The sequence below is a fragment of the Bos indicus genome, chromosome 22 (assembly GCF_029378745.1).
Source record: "Bos indicus isolate NIAB-ARS_2022 breed Sahiwal x Tharparkar chromosome 22, NIAB-ARS_B.indTharparkar_mat_pri_1.0, whole genome shotgun sequence".
Classification (NCBI taxonomy): Eukaryota; Metazoa; Chordata; class Mammalia; order Artiodactyla; family Bovidae; genus Bos; species Bos indicus.
The window spans coordinates 60207503-60224477 of record NC_091781.1 but is presented as its reverse complement, the minus strand read 5'-3'; the positions used below and the strand labels follow the sequence as shown (position 1 = coordinate 60224477).

Here is a 16975-nt window from a genome sequence, read left to right as displayed (position 1 = left end):
GGCAGGGCACTGGGGTCGCTGCTGCTTTGTCTGGGCAGGAGACGGCCGGCCAGGGGTGGGCACTCAGGACCTGGCGCCTGGGGGCAGAAGGATCTGGTCCCCGGGGTTGGGGGGCCACTGGGGCGTGGCTGGCAGGCCATGGGTGCTCTCCTGGGGCTTCAGAGGAAGGATGGGAGACGCTGAGGGCCTGGCTGTGTGTCCCCCTGGGTCCGGGCACGTGGGGCAGGGTGCCCAGCCTGGGCAGGGTCAGCCTTGAGCCAAGGCCCTGGGTTTTCAGTTGTGTCTTTGCGGACTAACCCGCAGGCTGACACCCATCTGGCGGCTCACGGGCGCCCAGTGGGGGCCTAGGTGTTGCTCCTCCATCGAGGTCCGGCCTCCCCGTGCTGGGCAGGCTGGGATCTTTGGGGTGGGGGCTGTGTTCCAGAGGCTGGGAGGGGGCGAGGCGCTGTGTGGAGGCCGAGCCATGGGCTCCCTGGAGTTGCAGCTGAGGGTTCAGGGCGGGGCTCCGTGGCCTGTCCAGGCCCCCACCCGGCGAGCCTTGTTCCAGTCAGGGAGCCAACTTTCACTGGGGCTGTCCCACCTACGCTTAAATCTTAGTTTATTAGGAAGAGGTGGGATTTAAGACATGCCTCTCAGGACGCCCCTGGTAGTTCGGTGGTTAGCACCACGCTCTTAATGCAGGGGCCTGGGCTTGGTCCCTGGTCGGGGAACTAGACGCCGCATGCTGCCACACAAAGATCCCGAGTGGTGCGGCTGACACCCTGTGCAGCTGGGTGACGGGTAATCGAGAGAAGCCTCTAGTAGTTGCTCCGTCGTGTCCGACTCTCTGTGACCCCGTGGACTGTAGCCCACCAGGCTTCTCTGTCCATGGGATTCTCCAGGCAAAAGTACTGGAGTGGGTTGCCATGCCTTCCTCCAGGGGATCTTCCCGACCTAAGGATCACACCTGGATCTCCTACATTGCAGGCAGATTCTTTATCGTCTGAGCCACCAGGGAAGCCCTAAAACTATATATTAAAAAAAAATTACACAAGAATGTGCCTCTCAGCTGCACTAAATACGTTTTCAGTGTTGATAGTCGAGTGGCCTGGTGCCGGCTTCAGAGGATTCTGTCCTTGAGAGGGTCTGACGGGGCTGTGGGGGGAGCGGGGTGGGGAGCCCCGGCAGGCAGTGAGCAGCTCTGGGCAGCGAGGCGCAGCCCCAGGGTGGGTGGGGCCCCGCCTCACCGCCCGCGTCTCCCGCAGCTGCCTGTCCTGCGTCAGCGGCTCCTTCCCCTGCCACTGGTGCAAGTACCGCCACGTGTGCACGCACAGCGCCGCCGACTGCTCCTTCCTGGAGGGCCGCGTCAACGTGTCCGAGGTACGGGGCTGTGGGCTGGCGCTGGAGGCACAGAGGAGCTGTGTGCGGGGTGCTGGCCAGAAGGGCTGTCCCGCCTGGGACTGTCGCCGGTGGCGTTGGCTGGGGGTCACCTCTTGGGGGCTACACGCCAAAGGCATGTCCATGCACAGTGGGGGCAGGGGCCGTCTGTCCAGCATGCTGGTGGGGGGAGGGAGTTCCATGAGGACGGGGGCTGGGCTGAGTTGCAGGTGTCTGGTGGTCTCCGGAGTCACCGTGAGGCCGCATGGTCCTTGACGGTCACTGGGGGTGATAGCTCTGGGGCCGGGCAGAGCCCTGACTTTGTTCCGGGCGGTGGGGCTGGACTTGCCCAGGGAGGAGGACGAGCCAGTGTGGACCCCTCACAGAACCTGCCCTGGCTGCCCTCGCCCACCCCGCGCCTCGTGGGCCTTGGCTTTTCCACTTCCCAGTGAGGATGCACGTCCAGGACAAGCTGGCAGCGGGTGGAAGGAGCCGGGAGCAGGCGGGCACCCGGTGGAGTGGGCGAGTGGATGCCCCAGATGTGCAGCCTGCCCTGGGGGCCGCCCGTGGGCTGAGCCAGCTGGCCGTATAATGACGTGTGAGGGGGGCCCTGGTCCTCACAGGCCAGCCCTGATCACACTGCCTGTCTGAGCTGTTCTGCAGAGGGTGCCCCCCAGGGGTCCCCCAGCAGGGCGCCTGTCTGGGCTTGGCTGTGGACACAGAGCAGCCAGTGTAGACCCTGCTCAGGCCGGGTGGGGGCAGGGGCGATCGGGGTCAAGGGGCCTGTTGGAGGTGGGCTGACTTCAGGGACGCCCCCTCTCAGCTGATCCCAGGTCACGTGGGGCTGTCCCTAAGGAGTGTCAGGTTGGCTTCCAGGGTGACCCCCCTCCCCTCAGCGCGTGCTCAGGTCGTGGGGGCCTGGGTCCCAGCTCCCCAGCGCCTTCCTGCCTGCGATGGCGGCTCAGGGTCCTTGCACTTCCACATCTGCTCAGTTGTCTTCAAGGGGGCCACCAGTGCATGGTGGGGAGGAGGCGGCCTGGCGGGGGTCTCATGTGGAGCCCCTGACAGAGGGCTGCCATGCTGTGGGAGTGGCCCATGCCCAGGCCCGGGACTGCCCCCGTCCAGCCTCCGCAGCAGTGGGGCGTGGGGGGTTTCACACCAGGGTCATGTGCCCTGCCAAGGCCCGTGACTGTGGTGCCCCCAGCAGCAGGATGGAGGGCCATCGTCCGGACGCTCCCTTGGTCTGTGTGAGCGGACGGGCAGCAGCAGTCGTGGCCCCTCGTTCGCGTGTGGACCCGGACGGGGCTGGGGAGGGCTCGTGTCCACACCGCTCGCCTGCCCCCAGCCTGGCCTCAGCCGCTCAAAGGGCTTGCGCCAGGCCCGAGCCGACCCCTCTCTGGGGCCAGGGTCCTGAGAGGCCAAGGCCACAACGAGGCTCTGGCCTGATGGGGGTGGTCTGTGCCCTGAGACCCCCGGGGGACAGCAGCAGCACTTGGCTCCTGGCCACAGAGGGGGTGAGGTAGGGGACGGTGGGAGCGGGGCCCTGGGGCTCCTGACAGCACTGGAGGGGCAGTGGGGGCCCCGGGCTGGGGGCTGGGCACTGCTGGCTGCTGTGGGCATGTGCCTGCTGGCCGCTGCTGTGGGGCTGTGGCCTGAGCTCCACACGCTCTGCCGGCCAGTGCCCGCATGCCAGTGAGTGTGCCGTCAGCACCCACGTGCCGGCCAGTGCCTGTGTGCCTGTCTGCCCACGTGCTGGCCAGTGCCCATGTGCCAGCCAGTGTGCCAGTCAGTGCTCGTGTGCCAGTCAGTGTGCCCATCAGCGCGCACATGCCAGCCAGTGCCCGCGTGCGTGCCTGTCAGTGCCTGCGCGCCAGCCAGTGTGCCAGTCAGTGCCCACGTGCCGGCCAGTGCCCGTGTGCAGGTGGCCCCCGGGGCACCTGCAGAACCAGCCAGGGGTCAGCCTGCCAGGCCTGCCCTGCTCCCTCGGTGCCCACAGGGGCCCTGGGAACCTCTGCAGAGCCAGCCCTGCCGCCTCGGGAGCTGCGTGTTTTCAGCGTCTCTATTTAAAGCTCCTTCTGCGGGGCTCCCGCGGGCCGGCTCCGGCTCCTCCACGGCCGCGCCAGCGCTGCTGCAAGCAAGCCGGGCCGTTGCATCAGTTATTGTTGCTGAAACGCTGGCCCTGGGGGCCGGGCTGTTTTTCTGCCCGCTCTGACTATTTTTACCTACTCCCCGGGCCCCCGGCCGAGAGCTCGTGCCTGCTTCTGCCTCAGGGGCCTGTCGGCTGCTCCCAGATGGGGCCCCTCTGGTGAGGGTCCCAGGGGCAGGCCTGCCCAGGTCGTGGTGTGCCGCTGGCGTGCCTGTGTGTGGGGTGGGCGTGCGATGCTAGATCGGGCCCCGTGCAGCCGCCCTCCGCCTCCAGCCTCAGCTGCAGCCTTGTACCCCCAGGACTGCCCACAGATCCTGCCCTCCACCCAGATCTACGTGCCGGTGGGCGTGGTGAAGCCCATCACCCTGACCGCCCGGAATCTGCCGCAGCCGCAGTCGGGCCAGCGGGGGTACGAGTGCCTGTTCCACCTCCCTGGGGGCCCGGCCCGCGTCGGCGCCGTGCGCTTCAACAGCTCCAGCCTGCAGTGCCAGAACTCCTCAGTGAGTCCGCTCAGCGCCAGGGCGCCCGCGGGGACCCTGTGCTGTGGGTTTCTGCTTTAGCAAAAGGGCCCCGTGCAGGGAGTGCCCCGGTCACCCCCTCAGGCCACACCAGCCCCTCAGCTGGGAGGTCCCAGGTGAGCAGGCCGCAGGGGCCACTCCCAGAGCCGCCCTGATGCTCGGAGGGAGCCTGTCCATCTCAGACGTGGGTGAGGGGCCTGGGTGGGCTCAGGGCACAAGGGACATCCCTGGGGGCCGAGGTCAGGGAGACAGCACCAGCTCCTTTGAGATGTCCTGTGTCAGGACATGGCCGCCGTGCACGGTGGCTGGTGTGGGCAGCCGCCCTTCGAGCCTCCCGTCTGACAGGGTGACCTTCCAAAGGCCTTGGATTGCATCCCATGAGTTTAGTGATGGTGGTGTCCACAGAGCTAGAACCTCGTTGTGGGAGAGGGGAGAGGGCTGACTTGGCGGTCCTGAGGCGGTCTCCCCATCTGTTCAGGACGGCAGTGGGCCTCCTGGCACGGGTCAAGGCCCTGAGTGGTGGGTGGGTGCCTCTGGGTCATCTGCCAGGCCCCCAGAACCTAGGGGAGGGGCATGAGGTCCGAAGTCAGGGTCCATTTTTCTTGGCTCTGTCCTGGCCAGGTGGGCCTGGGGCCCAGGGGTCAGCATAGTCTCAGGGCAGGTTGGCCGTCGGCTGGCGCCTAGGGTCCCCACGCCTGCCTGCCTGCCTGGCCACTCCCGTTTTCTGTCTGCCTCCTTGGCTTCTGTGGGCCCCGCCCTCCGCCTGTCTCTCACTCTGGCTCCCCTTCCTCCCTGTGCCTCCCCAAGCCCGCTGTCTCTTCTCCCCATCCCTGGGCCTCTGTCACCTCTGTCCACCACCCCCCCCCAACCCCTCCAGGCCCACATTTGTCTTTCCTGCAGCCCCATGTGAAGGGAAAAGAAAGCATCGGGGAGTTTGATAGGATCCAATTACATTCCTGCAGATAAGATGATGATGAATTGCTCTGGGACAGAGCGCAAGTCTTCAGCTGAGAAAGTGGGACACAGCTGGGCTCCCCGGGAGGGCTGTGTCCCTGAGCCCAGCCCAGCCTGGGGGCGCTTGGGGGGTGCAGCCCTCACGAGGGACACATATGTCACACTCAGGGCAGTCCCAGGGGAGGGCTTGTTGCGCCCGCCTGGAGATGAGGAAGTGTCCTTGACGTGTGCCCAGGGAGTGCGGGGGAGTCCTGGCGTCCTAGTGGGGGTCACCCTGGAGGCTGTGGTCCTGTGGCTGCTGGAGGGCGGGGGTGGCAGCCGCCTATGTGCAGAGGAGCGGCTGGATGGGGGCAGACACTTGGGCCCTCGGCTGGCTTGGGCGGGGGTGTGGTGGGGATGGATGCCGGGACGGGCGGGAGGATGTTGGGTGTTGGGGTGCAGATTGGCCCCCAGACCCTGTGCTGCCAGGCCTGCCACCAGTGGCTGGTGCTGGAGGTGGCCACGAGGGACACGCAGGCCCGGCTGCGTGGCCTGACCCTCTTCCCGCCGCTGCAGTACTCCTACGAGGGCAACGACGTCAGCGACCTGCCTGTGAACCTGTCCGTGGTGTGGAATGGCCACTTCGTCATCGACAACCCGCAGAATATCCAGGGTGAGCCGGGTGCAGGGCGGCCTGGGGGGCGGGCCTGCGGGCGGCCACTGACCCCTGTCCTCTCTGCAGCCCACCTGTACAAGTGTCCCGCCCTGCGGGAGAGCTGCGGCCTCTGCCTCAAGGCCGACCCTCGCTTCGAGTGCGGCTGGTGCGTGGCCGAGCGCCGCTGCTCCCTGCGTCCTCACTGCCCCGCAGACTCGCCTGCCGAATGGATGCACGCTCGCCACGGCAGCAGCCGCTGTGCCGATCCCAAGATCCTCAAGGTAGGCGCGCCCCCAAGCCTGTGGCCCGGGGTCGGTGGGGGGGCTCCGACACCCGGCCATCGCCCCAGCTGTCCCCTCTTCCCACAGCTGTCCCCTGAGACGGGCCCGCGGCAGGGCGGCACGCGGCTCACCATCACGGGCGAGAACCTGGGGCTGCGCTTCGAGGATGTGCGGCTGGGCGTGCGCGTGGGCAAGGTGCTATGCAGCCCGGTGGAGAGCGAGTACATCAGCGCAGAGCAGTGAGTGGGGCGGGGCAAGAGGGTGGATGGGGCCTGCGGGGCGGGGCCTGCAGGGGTGGGGGCGTGCCCTGCGGGGCGTGCACGTCAAGGTGCTGTGCAGCCCAGTGGAGAGCAGAGTATGTCAGACCCAAGCAGCAAGTGGGGGCGGGGCCTGCGGGGCCATGGCAGAGTGGGTGGGGCCTGTATGGGCGGGCCGGACCTGTGGGGTGGGGCCAGATGGTGGGAGGGGTAGAGTGGGCGGGGCCTGTGTGGGCGGGGCAGGGGCAAGGTGCTGTGCAGCCCAGTGGGTAGCGAGTATGTTAGCGCCTAGCAGTGAGTGGGACGGGGCCTGTGGGACGGGGCCGGCGATTGGGTGGGGCTGGTGCTGCAGCTGCTGAGGCCCCCGCGTGCCCACAGGATCGTCTGTGAGATCGGGGACGCCAGCACCGTGCGGGCCCACGACGCCCTGGTGGAAGTGTGCGTGCGGGACTGCTCCCCTCGCTACCGCGCCCTGTCGCCCAAGCGCTTCACCTTTGTGGTAAGCCCGCCCTCCTGCCCTGCGACCTCTCCTCCCAGGCCCCAGGGGACAAGGGGCCCCCCCAACAACTCGTCCATGGAGGTGGCCCAGGGTTCAGGTGACCTCGAATGACGGCCCCAGCCCCGCGCTGCTCATCTCCAGGGCCTGACTCAGGGGCCCCTTTGCACATGGGACCCTGCCTGTGGGCGCCGTCCCAGACCCAGTGCGCACAGACCTGGGCTTCTCGGAGCCCCAGCCCGTCCCTTCTCTTCCCAGACGCCGACCTTCTACCGCGTGAGCCCTGCCCGCGGGCCCCTTTCGGGGGGCACCTGGATTGGCATCGAGGGCAGCCACCTGAACGCGGGCAGCGATGTGGCGGTGTCGGTCGGCGGCCGGCCCTGCTCCTTCTCCTGGTATGTGGGGACCCCAGGCTCGCCCCGCCTGCCCTGGGTGGCGGTTGGTTCAGATGGCTGGGCGCCCCCTCCGTTGCCTGGGAAACAAGGGGGACTGTGGCGAGCCTGGCTGGGGTAATCACTATGGAAACCTAGAGAGGAGAAGGTTACCATGGAGACAGGCTTCCTCCAGAGCAGGTGGGCGGGGCCTGGGTGGGCGGGGCCTGGCCTGAGGGGCGGCCGCCGAGCCCTACCCTGGGCTGATGCCCCCAGAGCACAGCCGTTTAGAGAAATTCTTAAGAGAGAGAAAGGGAATCTTAACAAAAGCCGGGAGCCTTGAAGTGGATAATTTTAGATTAGGGATGATAATGGAGCGAGCCTTTAAATATTTTCCTGCGGTAATTACCCGTTATCAGACTAATTATTGGTGTTTGCAGCCTGCCGCGTGCGGGCCTGGCGGCTGTGGTTGTAGGCACTGAGGGGACAGGCAGGTGCAGGCGGTGACCGGGCTGGCTGCCCCGTAGGGTGACCCAGCACCCCCACTTCAGCAGCCCGTTTCGCCAGCTCATGGCCCGGACTTGGGATTAGCCTGTTTTCAGATCAGAGACGATGGGGGTGGGGGAGTGAGTGCATCGTGTGTGTCCTTCCAGGAAGCAGGAGCCCTGAGCGTGGGGCTCTGACCCTGAGCGTGGGGCTCTGGCCCTGAGTGTGGTCCCTGAGTGTGAAGCTCTGACCCTAAGCATGGGCTCTGACCCTGGGTCTGAGCCTGAGCGTGAGGCTCTGGCCGTGAGCGTGGAGCTCTGACCCTGAGCGTGGGGCTCTGGCCATGAGCGTGGAGCTCTGACCCTGAGCGTGGGGCTCTGGCCATGAGCGTGAAGCTCTGACCCTGAGCGTGGGGCTCTGACCCTGAGCATGGGGCTCTGGCCCTGGGTCTGAGCCTGAGCGTGAGGCTCTGACCCTGAGCGTGGGGCTCTGGCCATGAGTGTGGAGCTCTGACCCTGAGTGTGAAGCTCTGACCCTGAGCATGGGCTCTGACCCTGGGTCTGAGCCTGAGCGTGAGGCTCTGACCCTGAGCGTGGGGCTCTGACCCTGAGCGTGGGGCTCTGGCTGTGAGCGTGGAGCTCTGACCCTGAGCGTGGGGCTCTGACCCTGAGCATGGGGCTCTGGCCCTGGGTCTGAGCCTGAGCGTGAGGCTCTGACCCTGAGCGTGGGGCTCTGGCCGTGAGTGTGGAGCTCTGACCCTGAGTGTGAAGCTCTGACCCTGAGCATGGGCTCTGACCCTGGGTCTGAGCCTGAGCGTGAGGCTCTGACCCTGAGCGTGGGGCTCTGACCCTGAGCGTGGGGCTCTGGCCGTGAACATGGAGCTCTGACCCTGAGCGTGGGGCTCTGACCCTGAGCATGGGGCTCTGGCCCTGAGCATGGGGTCTGGCCCCGTTGGTCGGACATTGAAACTGTGGGGTCCGTCCAGCTAGCCAGCCCTGGGCGATCGATGGGGCTGTCACAGGGCTGCCTTGAGGCCCAGTGAGCCCCTTCCTGCCCAGCAGGCCTGCTCCTGGTGCCTGTGGGCCTGGCTCTGTGGATCGAGACACAGCCAGATTCATCAGCTGACACCACAGAGGAGGCAGATGCGGGGGTGGGGGTGTCCCCTAGAGAGGGAGCTTGGATCCCAGACCCGCCTCTCAGCTGGGGACGTACCGCACAGGGGCACAGACAGCACCTGGCCCCTGGCAGGGGCTGACGGGGGAAGTGACTCCCACAGTCCTCAGCCGCCTGGAGGCAGGGCCCGCAGTGGCCTGTGTCACGGGGAGGCAGGTGAGGCCGGAGTGGGACGTGGCCAGTGACGTGCCTGCAGCCTGTGGTGGTGGAGCCTGGATGCTCAGGCAGGTTGGAGGCGCCTCACTGCCCCCGCCCCGCCGCCCCTCCAGGAGGAATTCCCGGGAGATCCGGTGTCTGACGCCTCCGGGGCAGAGCCCGGGCAGCGTCCCCATAGTTGTCAACATCAACCGCGCTCAGCTCACCAACCCCGAGGTCAAGTACAACTACACCGAGGACCCCACCATCCTGAGGATTGACCCTGAGTGGAGCATCAACAGGTTAGGGCACCCCTGGGGGCCTCCCCCCTGCTCTAAGCCCCGCAGCCCTTGATCTGCCCACCCTGAGCCCCGCGACCCCAGTCCTGAGCCGCCAGAGACCAGCACGTGGCTCGGGGCCCCTGCTGCCGGCTCTCGGCTCAGCCCTCACGCCGTCCCGCCACCCAACGCGGTGCCAAGAGGCTTTAGCCCTTGACCGCCTCTTGGGAGGCCAGGTGGGGTGTCTGTGCCTCCCGTTTGTGCTGGGCCCTGGGGAAAGGGGCCCCGGGTGTCCCATCTGTGACTCCTACCACCCTCATCTTTTAGTGGAGGGACCCTTCTAACAGTCACGGGCACCAACCTGGCCACTGTCCGCGAACCGCGCATCCGAGCCAAGTACGGCGGCGTTGAGAGGGAAAATGTGAGTCCCTGCTGGGCCCTGCCCCCCACGCCTGCCATCGAGGCCGTGCTTGGGGGGTCCCAGGGAGGGTGGGTGTGCCGCTGCTGGCGCCTGGCCCCTCGTGGAGCAGCCAGCCCAGCGGCCCCTGCCCTGCATCCCCAGAGCTGCCTGGTGTACAACGACACCACCATGGTGTGCCGGGCCCCGTCGGTGGACAACGGCGTGCGCAGCCCACCCGAGCTCGGGGAGCGGCCGGACGAGCTGGGCTTCGTCATGGACGACGTGCGCGCTCTGCTGGTGCTCAACACCTCGTCTTTCCTCTACTACCCGGACCCCGTGCTGGAGCCGCTCAGCCCCACCGGCCTGCTGGAGCTGAAGCCCAGCTCGCCGCTCATCCTCAAGGTGGGCCGCGCGGGGTCGGCGTGGGGGGCGGAGGCTGATTGGCGGCGGCTGCGGCTGGCTCACCCCATCCTGCCCGCAGGGCCGCAACCTGCTGCCGCCGGCGCCTGGCAACTCTCGCCTCAACTACACGGTGCTCATCGGCTCGACGCCGTGCGCCCTCACCGTGTCCGAGACGCAGCTGCTCTGCGAGTCGCCCAACCTCACCGGGCAGCACAAGGTCACGGTGGGTCCACGCCCCCTGCGCCCCACGCAGGGCCACCCACCCCGGAGGGAGCCCCCCAGCGCCTGCACGCCCCACCCTGCCAAGCTCGCGGGGCCCTGAGCCGTGGGCGCCGGGCACCCCCTGAGCGACCTGCGCCCCCAGGTCCGGGCCGGCGGCTTCGAGTTCTCGCCAGGGGTGCTGCAGATGTACTCGGACAGCCTGCTGACGCTGCCCGCCATCGTGGGCATCGGCGGGGGCGGGGGCCTCCTGCTGCTGGTCATCGTGGCCGTGCTCATCGCCTACAAGCGCAAGTCGCGGGACGCCGACCGCACCCTGAAGCGCCTGCAGCTGCAGATGGACAACCTGGAGTCTCGTGTGGCCCTGGAGTGCAAGGAAGGTGGGCGGGAGGCGGGGCTGGGGCGGGGACTGGGGCGGGCTCAGGGGGCAGGCTCGGGGGGCGGGGCTGGGCGGGGCTGGCCCTGCCGCTGAACTGGGCCGCGCTGCCCACCGAATCCACTCGTCTCCTACGCTCCCATAGGCCTTGCTGTGCCGGGCTTGGTCCAGGGAGGCAGGGGAGGTCCGAATGGGGCCTTTGTGGGGTGCTCCCTCAGACAGACCCCGCCAGAAGCCCCTGCTTGTGTCCCAGCCTGGCTGGAGGATGCCGGGTGGACACACGGTGTCTCAGTCTTCCTTGCGTGTGAACGGACACGCGTCCAGGTGCGGGGACACTGCGCCTGCTGCTGAGGGCGGCGTGGCGCCCTTTCCCCGGGCGTGGTGGGTGGTCAGTGATCCACGAGCCCGTGTACGTTGTTCCGTCGGGTGGCCGGGGGTGGCCCGGGGGCGGGGGGCCTCTCTGTGTGCACGGCCTTCTGCCTGGCCCCTGTTCTGAGTCACCCAGTGGAGCGGGAGTCTGTCCTGCCCTGGAGAGTGAGTGGGGAAAAGCCGGTCAGGCCGCGGCCGCGTCCCCTGTGCTGCGTCCGGTGTCTGCAGCCCAGCCAGGCCTCCTGTCCCCAGAACCCGTCTTCTGGGACTCCTCCCTGTGCGGTGACAGGACGACCCCAGAGGGCAGGCTTGGTGTCCGTGCACCTGGTCACGTGCCCCCTGCCCGCAAGAGCCCCCAACCGGGAGGTGGACCCCAGGGGCGGGGGCGGCCTGAGAGTGGGAGGAGCTCTGCAGGCCGGAAGTCTGAGAAGTGGCCTGGGGGTGGAGGCTCAGGGGGAGGGCCGGGGGCGTGCCCAGGGTGCCTGTGTGTCCAGGGGAGACCAGTGGCTCATCCCCACGGAGCAGAGGCTGCCCCTCCAGAGCTCAGTGCTAAGGGCACGACTGCTGTGGGACCAGTGGGTGGGCGTGAGGGGTGGGCACCCCGGCCGGGGCCACTGGGACCCTGGTGGGTTCAGCGCCTGTGTGCCCGTGTGGGCTCCGGGCAGCAGCCTGGACCTGCGCTGGCTGCCATCCAGCTGGCTGGCTTTTCTGGCCGGAGCCCTCAGCCAGCGGGAGAAGGGTGGGCGTCTACTCAGAGCCCAGCCCACGCGTGCCTCTCAGAGCCCTTTCGGTGCGGGGCACTCATGAGAACGACCGGGGGCCCCAGAGCAGATGCCCAGCAGCGGACAGGGAGGTGAGGACTGGCTCCTGTTCAGCGCCCCTGACATGCCCGGCGCCCTCTGGTTCCTGACCAGACAGTGCACACCTCACAGCTCTGGAATGTTCTGAGAACTGCGGAGCCGCCCCGAACGGGCGGGCATGTTGGGGGCCCGCTGGCCTGAGTGGTGGACAGCTCTGCTCCCTCCCAGGCGGCCAGAGCCAGGGCAGCCACAAGCACCCCGGCCTCTGGGACCGGGGCCCCCAGCCCAGCCCGATCTCTGCCCTCGTCTTGGTTACGTCTGCAGCAGCTCGGGGGTGGGGGACACAGCCGGGCAGGCCCAGCAAGACCCTGAGTGTCGGGTGGGCAGGGCTGGCGGGTGGGCAGGGCCGGCTGGGTCCCGCAGGACCCTGTGTGGGGTGGGTGGGGCCGGGCAACCACCTTGATGCCTCGTCTGGCCGCAGCCTTTGCCGAGCTGCAGACGGACATCCACGAGTTGACCAACGACCTGGACGGCGCCGGCATCCCCTTCCTGGACTACCGCACCTACGCCATGCGCGTGCTCTTCCCGGGGATCGAGGACCACCCAGTGCTCAAGGAGATGGAGGTGGGCTGCCGGCCCTCTCCGTGGGGGTCCTGGGGCCCTGGAGCAGCGGGGGCCTGGGGGCCAGCCCGAGCCTCCTGGGAGGGGGGCCTGGTGCCAACAAACCACCCCTAGCCTGGGCTCCCGGGGCCCAGCAGTTTCTCTGGGCCTCTGGTCCACCGTGCACCACCCACGCTGGCCAGCCTGCTGAAGGGGAGTGGGCTGGCTCCCACATCCTCCTGGGCGCCCCAGTGGCTGGCCAGGAGCCCACACCCCGGTTCAGAACTGGCAGGACTCAGCAAGTCCGGTCTGTCATGCTTTGTGGGCAGGGCCATCCCTTCCCCGCACCCCTAGGATGTCGGGGCTCCGACCCCATCCCAGGTGGCTCTGTGGGTGGAGACCTCCTCTCTAGCGACACCTCAGCAGGCCTTCCCGTCACTGGCAGGGGCCCTGGGCTGCTCACTGCCGCTTGCTTCCCGGGGTGGCGCCTCGCGGGGGCTCCCTGTCCTGGCAGGTGTCTCTCCCGGGGTTGTGGTCTGCTGTGCTATGTGACGGGTCTTAGGTGTGACTGTGTGTCCCGCCTGAGCTGGGAGCCTGTGTCCCTTCTGCTTCAGTAAGCTCTGGGGCAGAAAAGAGCGAACACGTGGGGCCCTGGAGCCAGCCATGCCTGCATCCCACCCCCGTGTCCCACCCCTGTGCTGGGAGACCCCAAAGAGCCACGCCCCTGTCCGGACTTCAGTGTCCACTGTGCGGTGGGGAGAGGGGTTTCTGTGTTGGTGCTGGCGTCAGTGGCCGCGGACGGGCACTCCTGGTGCCAGTGGACACCAGGCTTTCTCTGAGCTGTTGGAGCCAGGCCGCGCAGAGGGAGGTGGGGCAGACACCTCACCGCTGTGCCCAGACCTCTGCCCACCATGGGCTTCTCATGTAGCTGCCAGGCCATAGCCATTCTGCGAGGACTTGGGGCTTGGGGTCCCGCCAGGGTGATGGGTGACTGGACGCCCAGGCCTGCACGGTCCCTCAGCCAGAAGGGGCTGGTGCTTCTTAGATCTGAGCAGGCCTGCGGTCCCCCAGGTGCAGGCCAATGTGGAGAAGTCGCTGACGCTGTTCGGCCAGCTGCTGACCAAGAAGCACTTCCTGCTGACCTTCATCCGCACGCTGGAGGCCCAGCGCAGCTTCTCCATGCGGGACCGCGGCAACGTGGCCTCGCTTATCATGACGGCCCTGCAGGGCGAGATGGAGTATGCCACGGGCGTGCTCAAGCAGCTGTTGTCCGACCTCATCGAGAAGAATCTGGAGAGCAAGAACCACCCCAAGCTGCTGCTGCGCCGGTGCGTCCCCGCCCCACCCCCGCCTGCCCCCCGCCCCCCGCCTCCCTGTGTACCCCACCCGCCCCCGCCCCCGCCCCCTTGTGGCCCCACCCACCTGCACCGCTGTGTCCCTGCCCACTGCCCCCCTGTAGCCCCCACCTCCCTGTGCTCCTGCCCGCCCACGCCCCCTCCCTGCCTGCGTCCCTCTGCCCCATGCCTGTGTACCCCTGCCCACCTACAACCTGTCTGCCCACTGTGCCCTGGGCATTCCTGTGCCCACCCACAGCCTGGCTCACCCACACCCCTGCCCGCCCACCCCTGCGGCAGTGCGTCCACTGGCCCAGCCCAGGCACTGCTGAGGCGACTCTGGGGACCCACCTGGGGTATGCCCTGTCTGGGATCCTTGTCGCTGGGTGACACGTGCTCTGAGGCCAGGCCTGACCACTGGCCCTGAGGCAGTGGGGGTCGGGTGGGCCCGAGGTCACCCCACGTGCTCTGTTCCAGGACTGAGTCAGTGGCCGAGAAGATGCTAACCAACTGGTTCACTTTCCTTCTGTACAAGTTCCTCAAGGTGGGTGGCCGTGGGGGCCTGTGTGGGGGTGGGGGCTGCAGGTGCCTGCCACGGGTCCTCAACCTGGAGGCACGGAGGGGCCAAGACCCTGGTGTGACATCCCCGGGACACGCGTCTGTCCACTGGCGTCTCCAGAGGCCGTCCTGTCCTCCCTGAGCTGCCGAGGCAGGGTGCACGCCTGGCTCTCGTGGGGGTGGATGGCCGCACGTGGCTGAGCGGGCTGGAGGTCCAGGCCGCGTGGGGTTCATGTGGTCCCTGTGGCCCAGACCAAGGCTCACACGGAGCCCCTGGGCAGGGCGTCTGATTCAGCCCCGGTGCTGGCCCAGCCTGAGGAGGTGCCTGGTGGGGGGCACTCCCGTCGACCCCGTGCTGAGGAGGGGGCAGCCACCCAGGCTTCCTCCTGTTGTTGCCCAGACAGTTACCCCCAAGCCCTGGAGACCAGCCCTGGGGAGCCAGGCTATTGGAACGGGGTATATAGCCTGTGGGTGGCTGGACATGGGTGCAGATGGGCCTCACTGGGGCTGTGAGCAGCTCAGTGGGTCACCTGCGTTTTAGAGCTGGGAGGTTGTCCAACCCCGAGGTGTGTCTGACTTCCCTCGACAAACCCGAAGGCCTGGCAGGCGAGCCTAGTGTTCCCCGCGGTCAGTGCTCCACAGTGGATGAGGAAGCGGCCATGGAGCCCCGTGACAGGCGGCCCGGATCTGGTCCTCTCTGTGTGACCCCGCGACGGGCGGCCCGGATCTGGTCCTCTCTGTGTGCCCGGGTGACAGGCGGCCCGGGCCCGGTCCTCTCTGTGTGCCCGGGTGGCAGGCGGCCCGGGCCCGGTCCTCTCTGTGTGCCCGGGTGGCAGGCGGCCCGGGCCCGGTCCTCTCTGTGTGCCCGGGTGGCAGGCGGCCCGGGCCCGGTCCTCTCTGTGTGCCCGGGTGGCAGGCGGCCCGGGCCCGGTCCTCTCTGTGTGCCCGGGTGGCAGGCGGCCCGGGCCCGGTCCTCTCTGTGTGCCCGGGTGGCAGGCGGCCCGGGCCCGGTCCTCTCTGTGTGCCCGGGTGGCAGGCGGCCTGGGCCTTGGTGGTGTCCCATGTCGGGGAAGATGGTGGGCCTTCCCGTCGTCTATGCTGGGGGCTGAGGCTGGCCGCTGCAGCTCAGCGGTCATGACAGCCCTGCTGGGCCGCAGGGCCGACGGGAAGGGGCGGCAGTGAGGGCATGGATAGGTCTGTGTAGGGTGAGCAGAGGCGTGGGGGTGGGGCAGGGGGTAGCCAGACGGAGACTGGAGGCCCAGGGGTGGACGCGAGGTCCAGAGAGGGGGGCCGGGCGGGCTGGTCTGGGGGAAGGTGGCTCAGCACACGGCCAGCTCATGCAGGAGGGCGGCAGGAACGGGGCTGGCTGCTGCTTGTAAAATATAGTGGTTTGCAGCCCATGTGATGTGCTCGTGTGTGTGTTACAGAGACTTCATGTTTTCGAGCTGTTTTATGTTTACGACGCTATGAAGCCAAGTTTGCAGGCAAAACACCTTGAGAGATGGGCATGCTTTTGGATGGAGGATTGAGGGGCGATCTGCACTCACAGCCACGCCTGGGCAGCCATCTCTTTAATCACACTGCCTGATTAAAGGCGGGAGCACCCAGTTCGAGGCCGTGTTCGGGGGGCCAGGGGCCAAGGAGCTGGAGCGGGCTGGGCAGCCGTCTGCCTGTGTCTCACTCACCCCCAAGCCCCAGGGCTGCCGAGACGGAGGCTACATGTCTGGCCCAGGCAGGGACTCAGTTGGAGCTAGGAGCCCTCCCCCAACAGCTGTTCCTTCATGGTGCCTGTTGTCCAGTGGTGTCCGCAGAGGCTCCCCTGACCCCCACCCTGCACTGGGGGTGTGACAGGAGCGCCACACTTGGCCTGGCCTTTGGGCGGCCTCCACCCCAGAGGGGAGACGGCAGGGAAGCATGCAAGACCAGTTACAGGGGCGTCAGACCCGCGGGCGCGGGCACCCCGGGACAGCAATGAGGCCCAGCGCCTTTCTGAGAGGCACCTTGGGTGGGGTCCGCAGTGGGGTCCTCTGGGGCGGGAAGACCCGAGGGGTAGAGCCCTGGTCACTGGTGGAGGCCCGGACGCGGGGCGCGCTGGGTGGCAGGGGAGCAGCGGGACGTGGGAGGGACGTGAGGTGGGGGTTGGGCAGCACAGAGGCGCCCAGGCGCACCAGGCAAGTGTCTGCTCCGGGACTGTGTTGACCGCATGCTCTGGAGCAGCGGACGGAGGGGCAGGGGGTCCCTGACTTCCCGCGGGCGACGGTCACACCCAGTGCTGGGGCCGGGCCTGGCCTCATCCGTGGGCGGCACCGGCGGCCCTGGGCAGGAGTGGAGCTGGGCCCGCAGTCCTCCCGACACCAGGCCGCCTGTCCCCCGGGGCCCCTGCTGAGCTTTCCTCTGGGAGTTTCAGACCCACCAGGGGGATGGTTTCCAGTCAAGGGCTTTGATCACTTCCTCCTTGCACTTTGGGAGCGGGGTTCTCGGGTGGGCCGAGTTGCCCTTCCGGCAGGGCCAGGGCCGGCGCCGGGCCAGAGCCTGACGCCCCCGGCCCATGCCCGCAGGAGTGCGCAGGGGAGCCGCTCTTCATGCTCTACTGCGCCATCAAGCAGCAGATGGAGAAGGGCCCCATCGACGCCATCACGGGCGAGGCTCGCTACTCGCTGAGTGAGGACAAGCTCATCCGGCAGCAGATTGACTACAAGACACTGGTGCGAAAGGGGGAAGTCGGGGGCCAGCCACATGCCCCAAGCCCCGCCCTCCCGCCCGCCACTCACATAAACCCCACCCATCTGCCCACCCCCACCCCAAACCCCGCCCACCCGCCAGCCACTCCCC

At 67.9% G+C, this 16975-nt stretch overlaps 1 protein-coding gene across 2 annotated transcripts in view; it reads left to right on the top strand.

Annotated features, from left to right (window-relative positions):
* The window catches only part of PLXNA1 (plexin A1), a 41601-nt gene that overhangs the window by 16934 nt on the left and 7692 nt on the right, over window positions 1-16975 (top strand). For both annotated transcript variants that reach the window (XM_070777040.1, XM_070777038.1), the window contains 16 exons: window positions 1245-1359; window positions 3802-4002; window positions 5530-5626; window positions 5696-5889; window positions 5977-6128; window positions 6525-6645; window positions 6901-7037; window positions 8942-9109; window positions 9413-9506; window positions 9648-9887; window positions 9967-10110; window positions 10252-10486; window positions 12133-12275; window positions 13323-13579; window positions 14063-14129; window positions 16702-16848. In XM_070777040.1, the coding sequence (XP_070633141.1) occupies window positions 1245-1359; window positions 3802-4002; window positions 5530-5626; window positions 5696-5889; window positions 5977-6128; window positions 6525-6645; window positions 6901-7037; window positions 8942-9109; window positions 9413-9506; window positions 9648-9887; window positions 9967-10110; window positions 10252-10486; window positions 12133-12275; window positions 13323-13579; window positions 14063-14129; window positions 16702-16848 (2512 nt within the window). The remainder of the gene's footprint in view (window positions 1-1244; window positions 1360-3801; window positions 4003-5529; window positions 5627-5695; window positions 5890-5976; window positions 6129-6524; window positions 6646-6900; window positions 7038-8941; window positions 9110-9412; window positions 9507-9647; window positions 9888-9966; window positions 10111-10251; window positions 10487-12132; window positions 12276-13322; window positions 13580-14062; window positions 14130-16701; window positions 16849-16975) is intronic.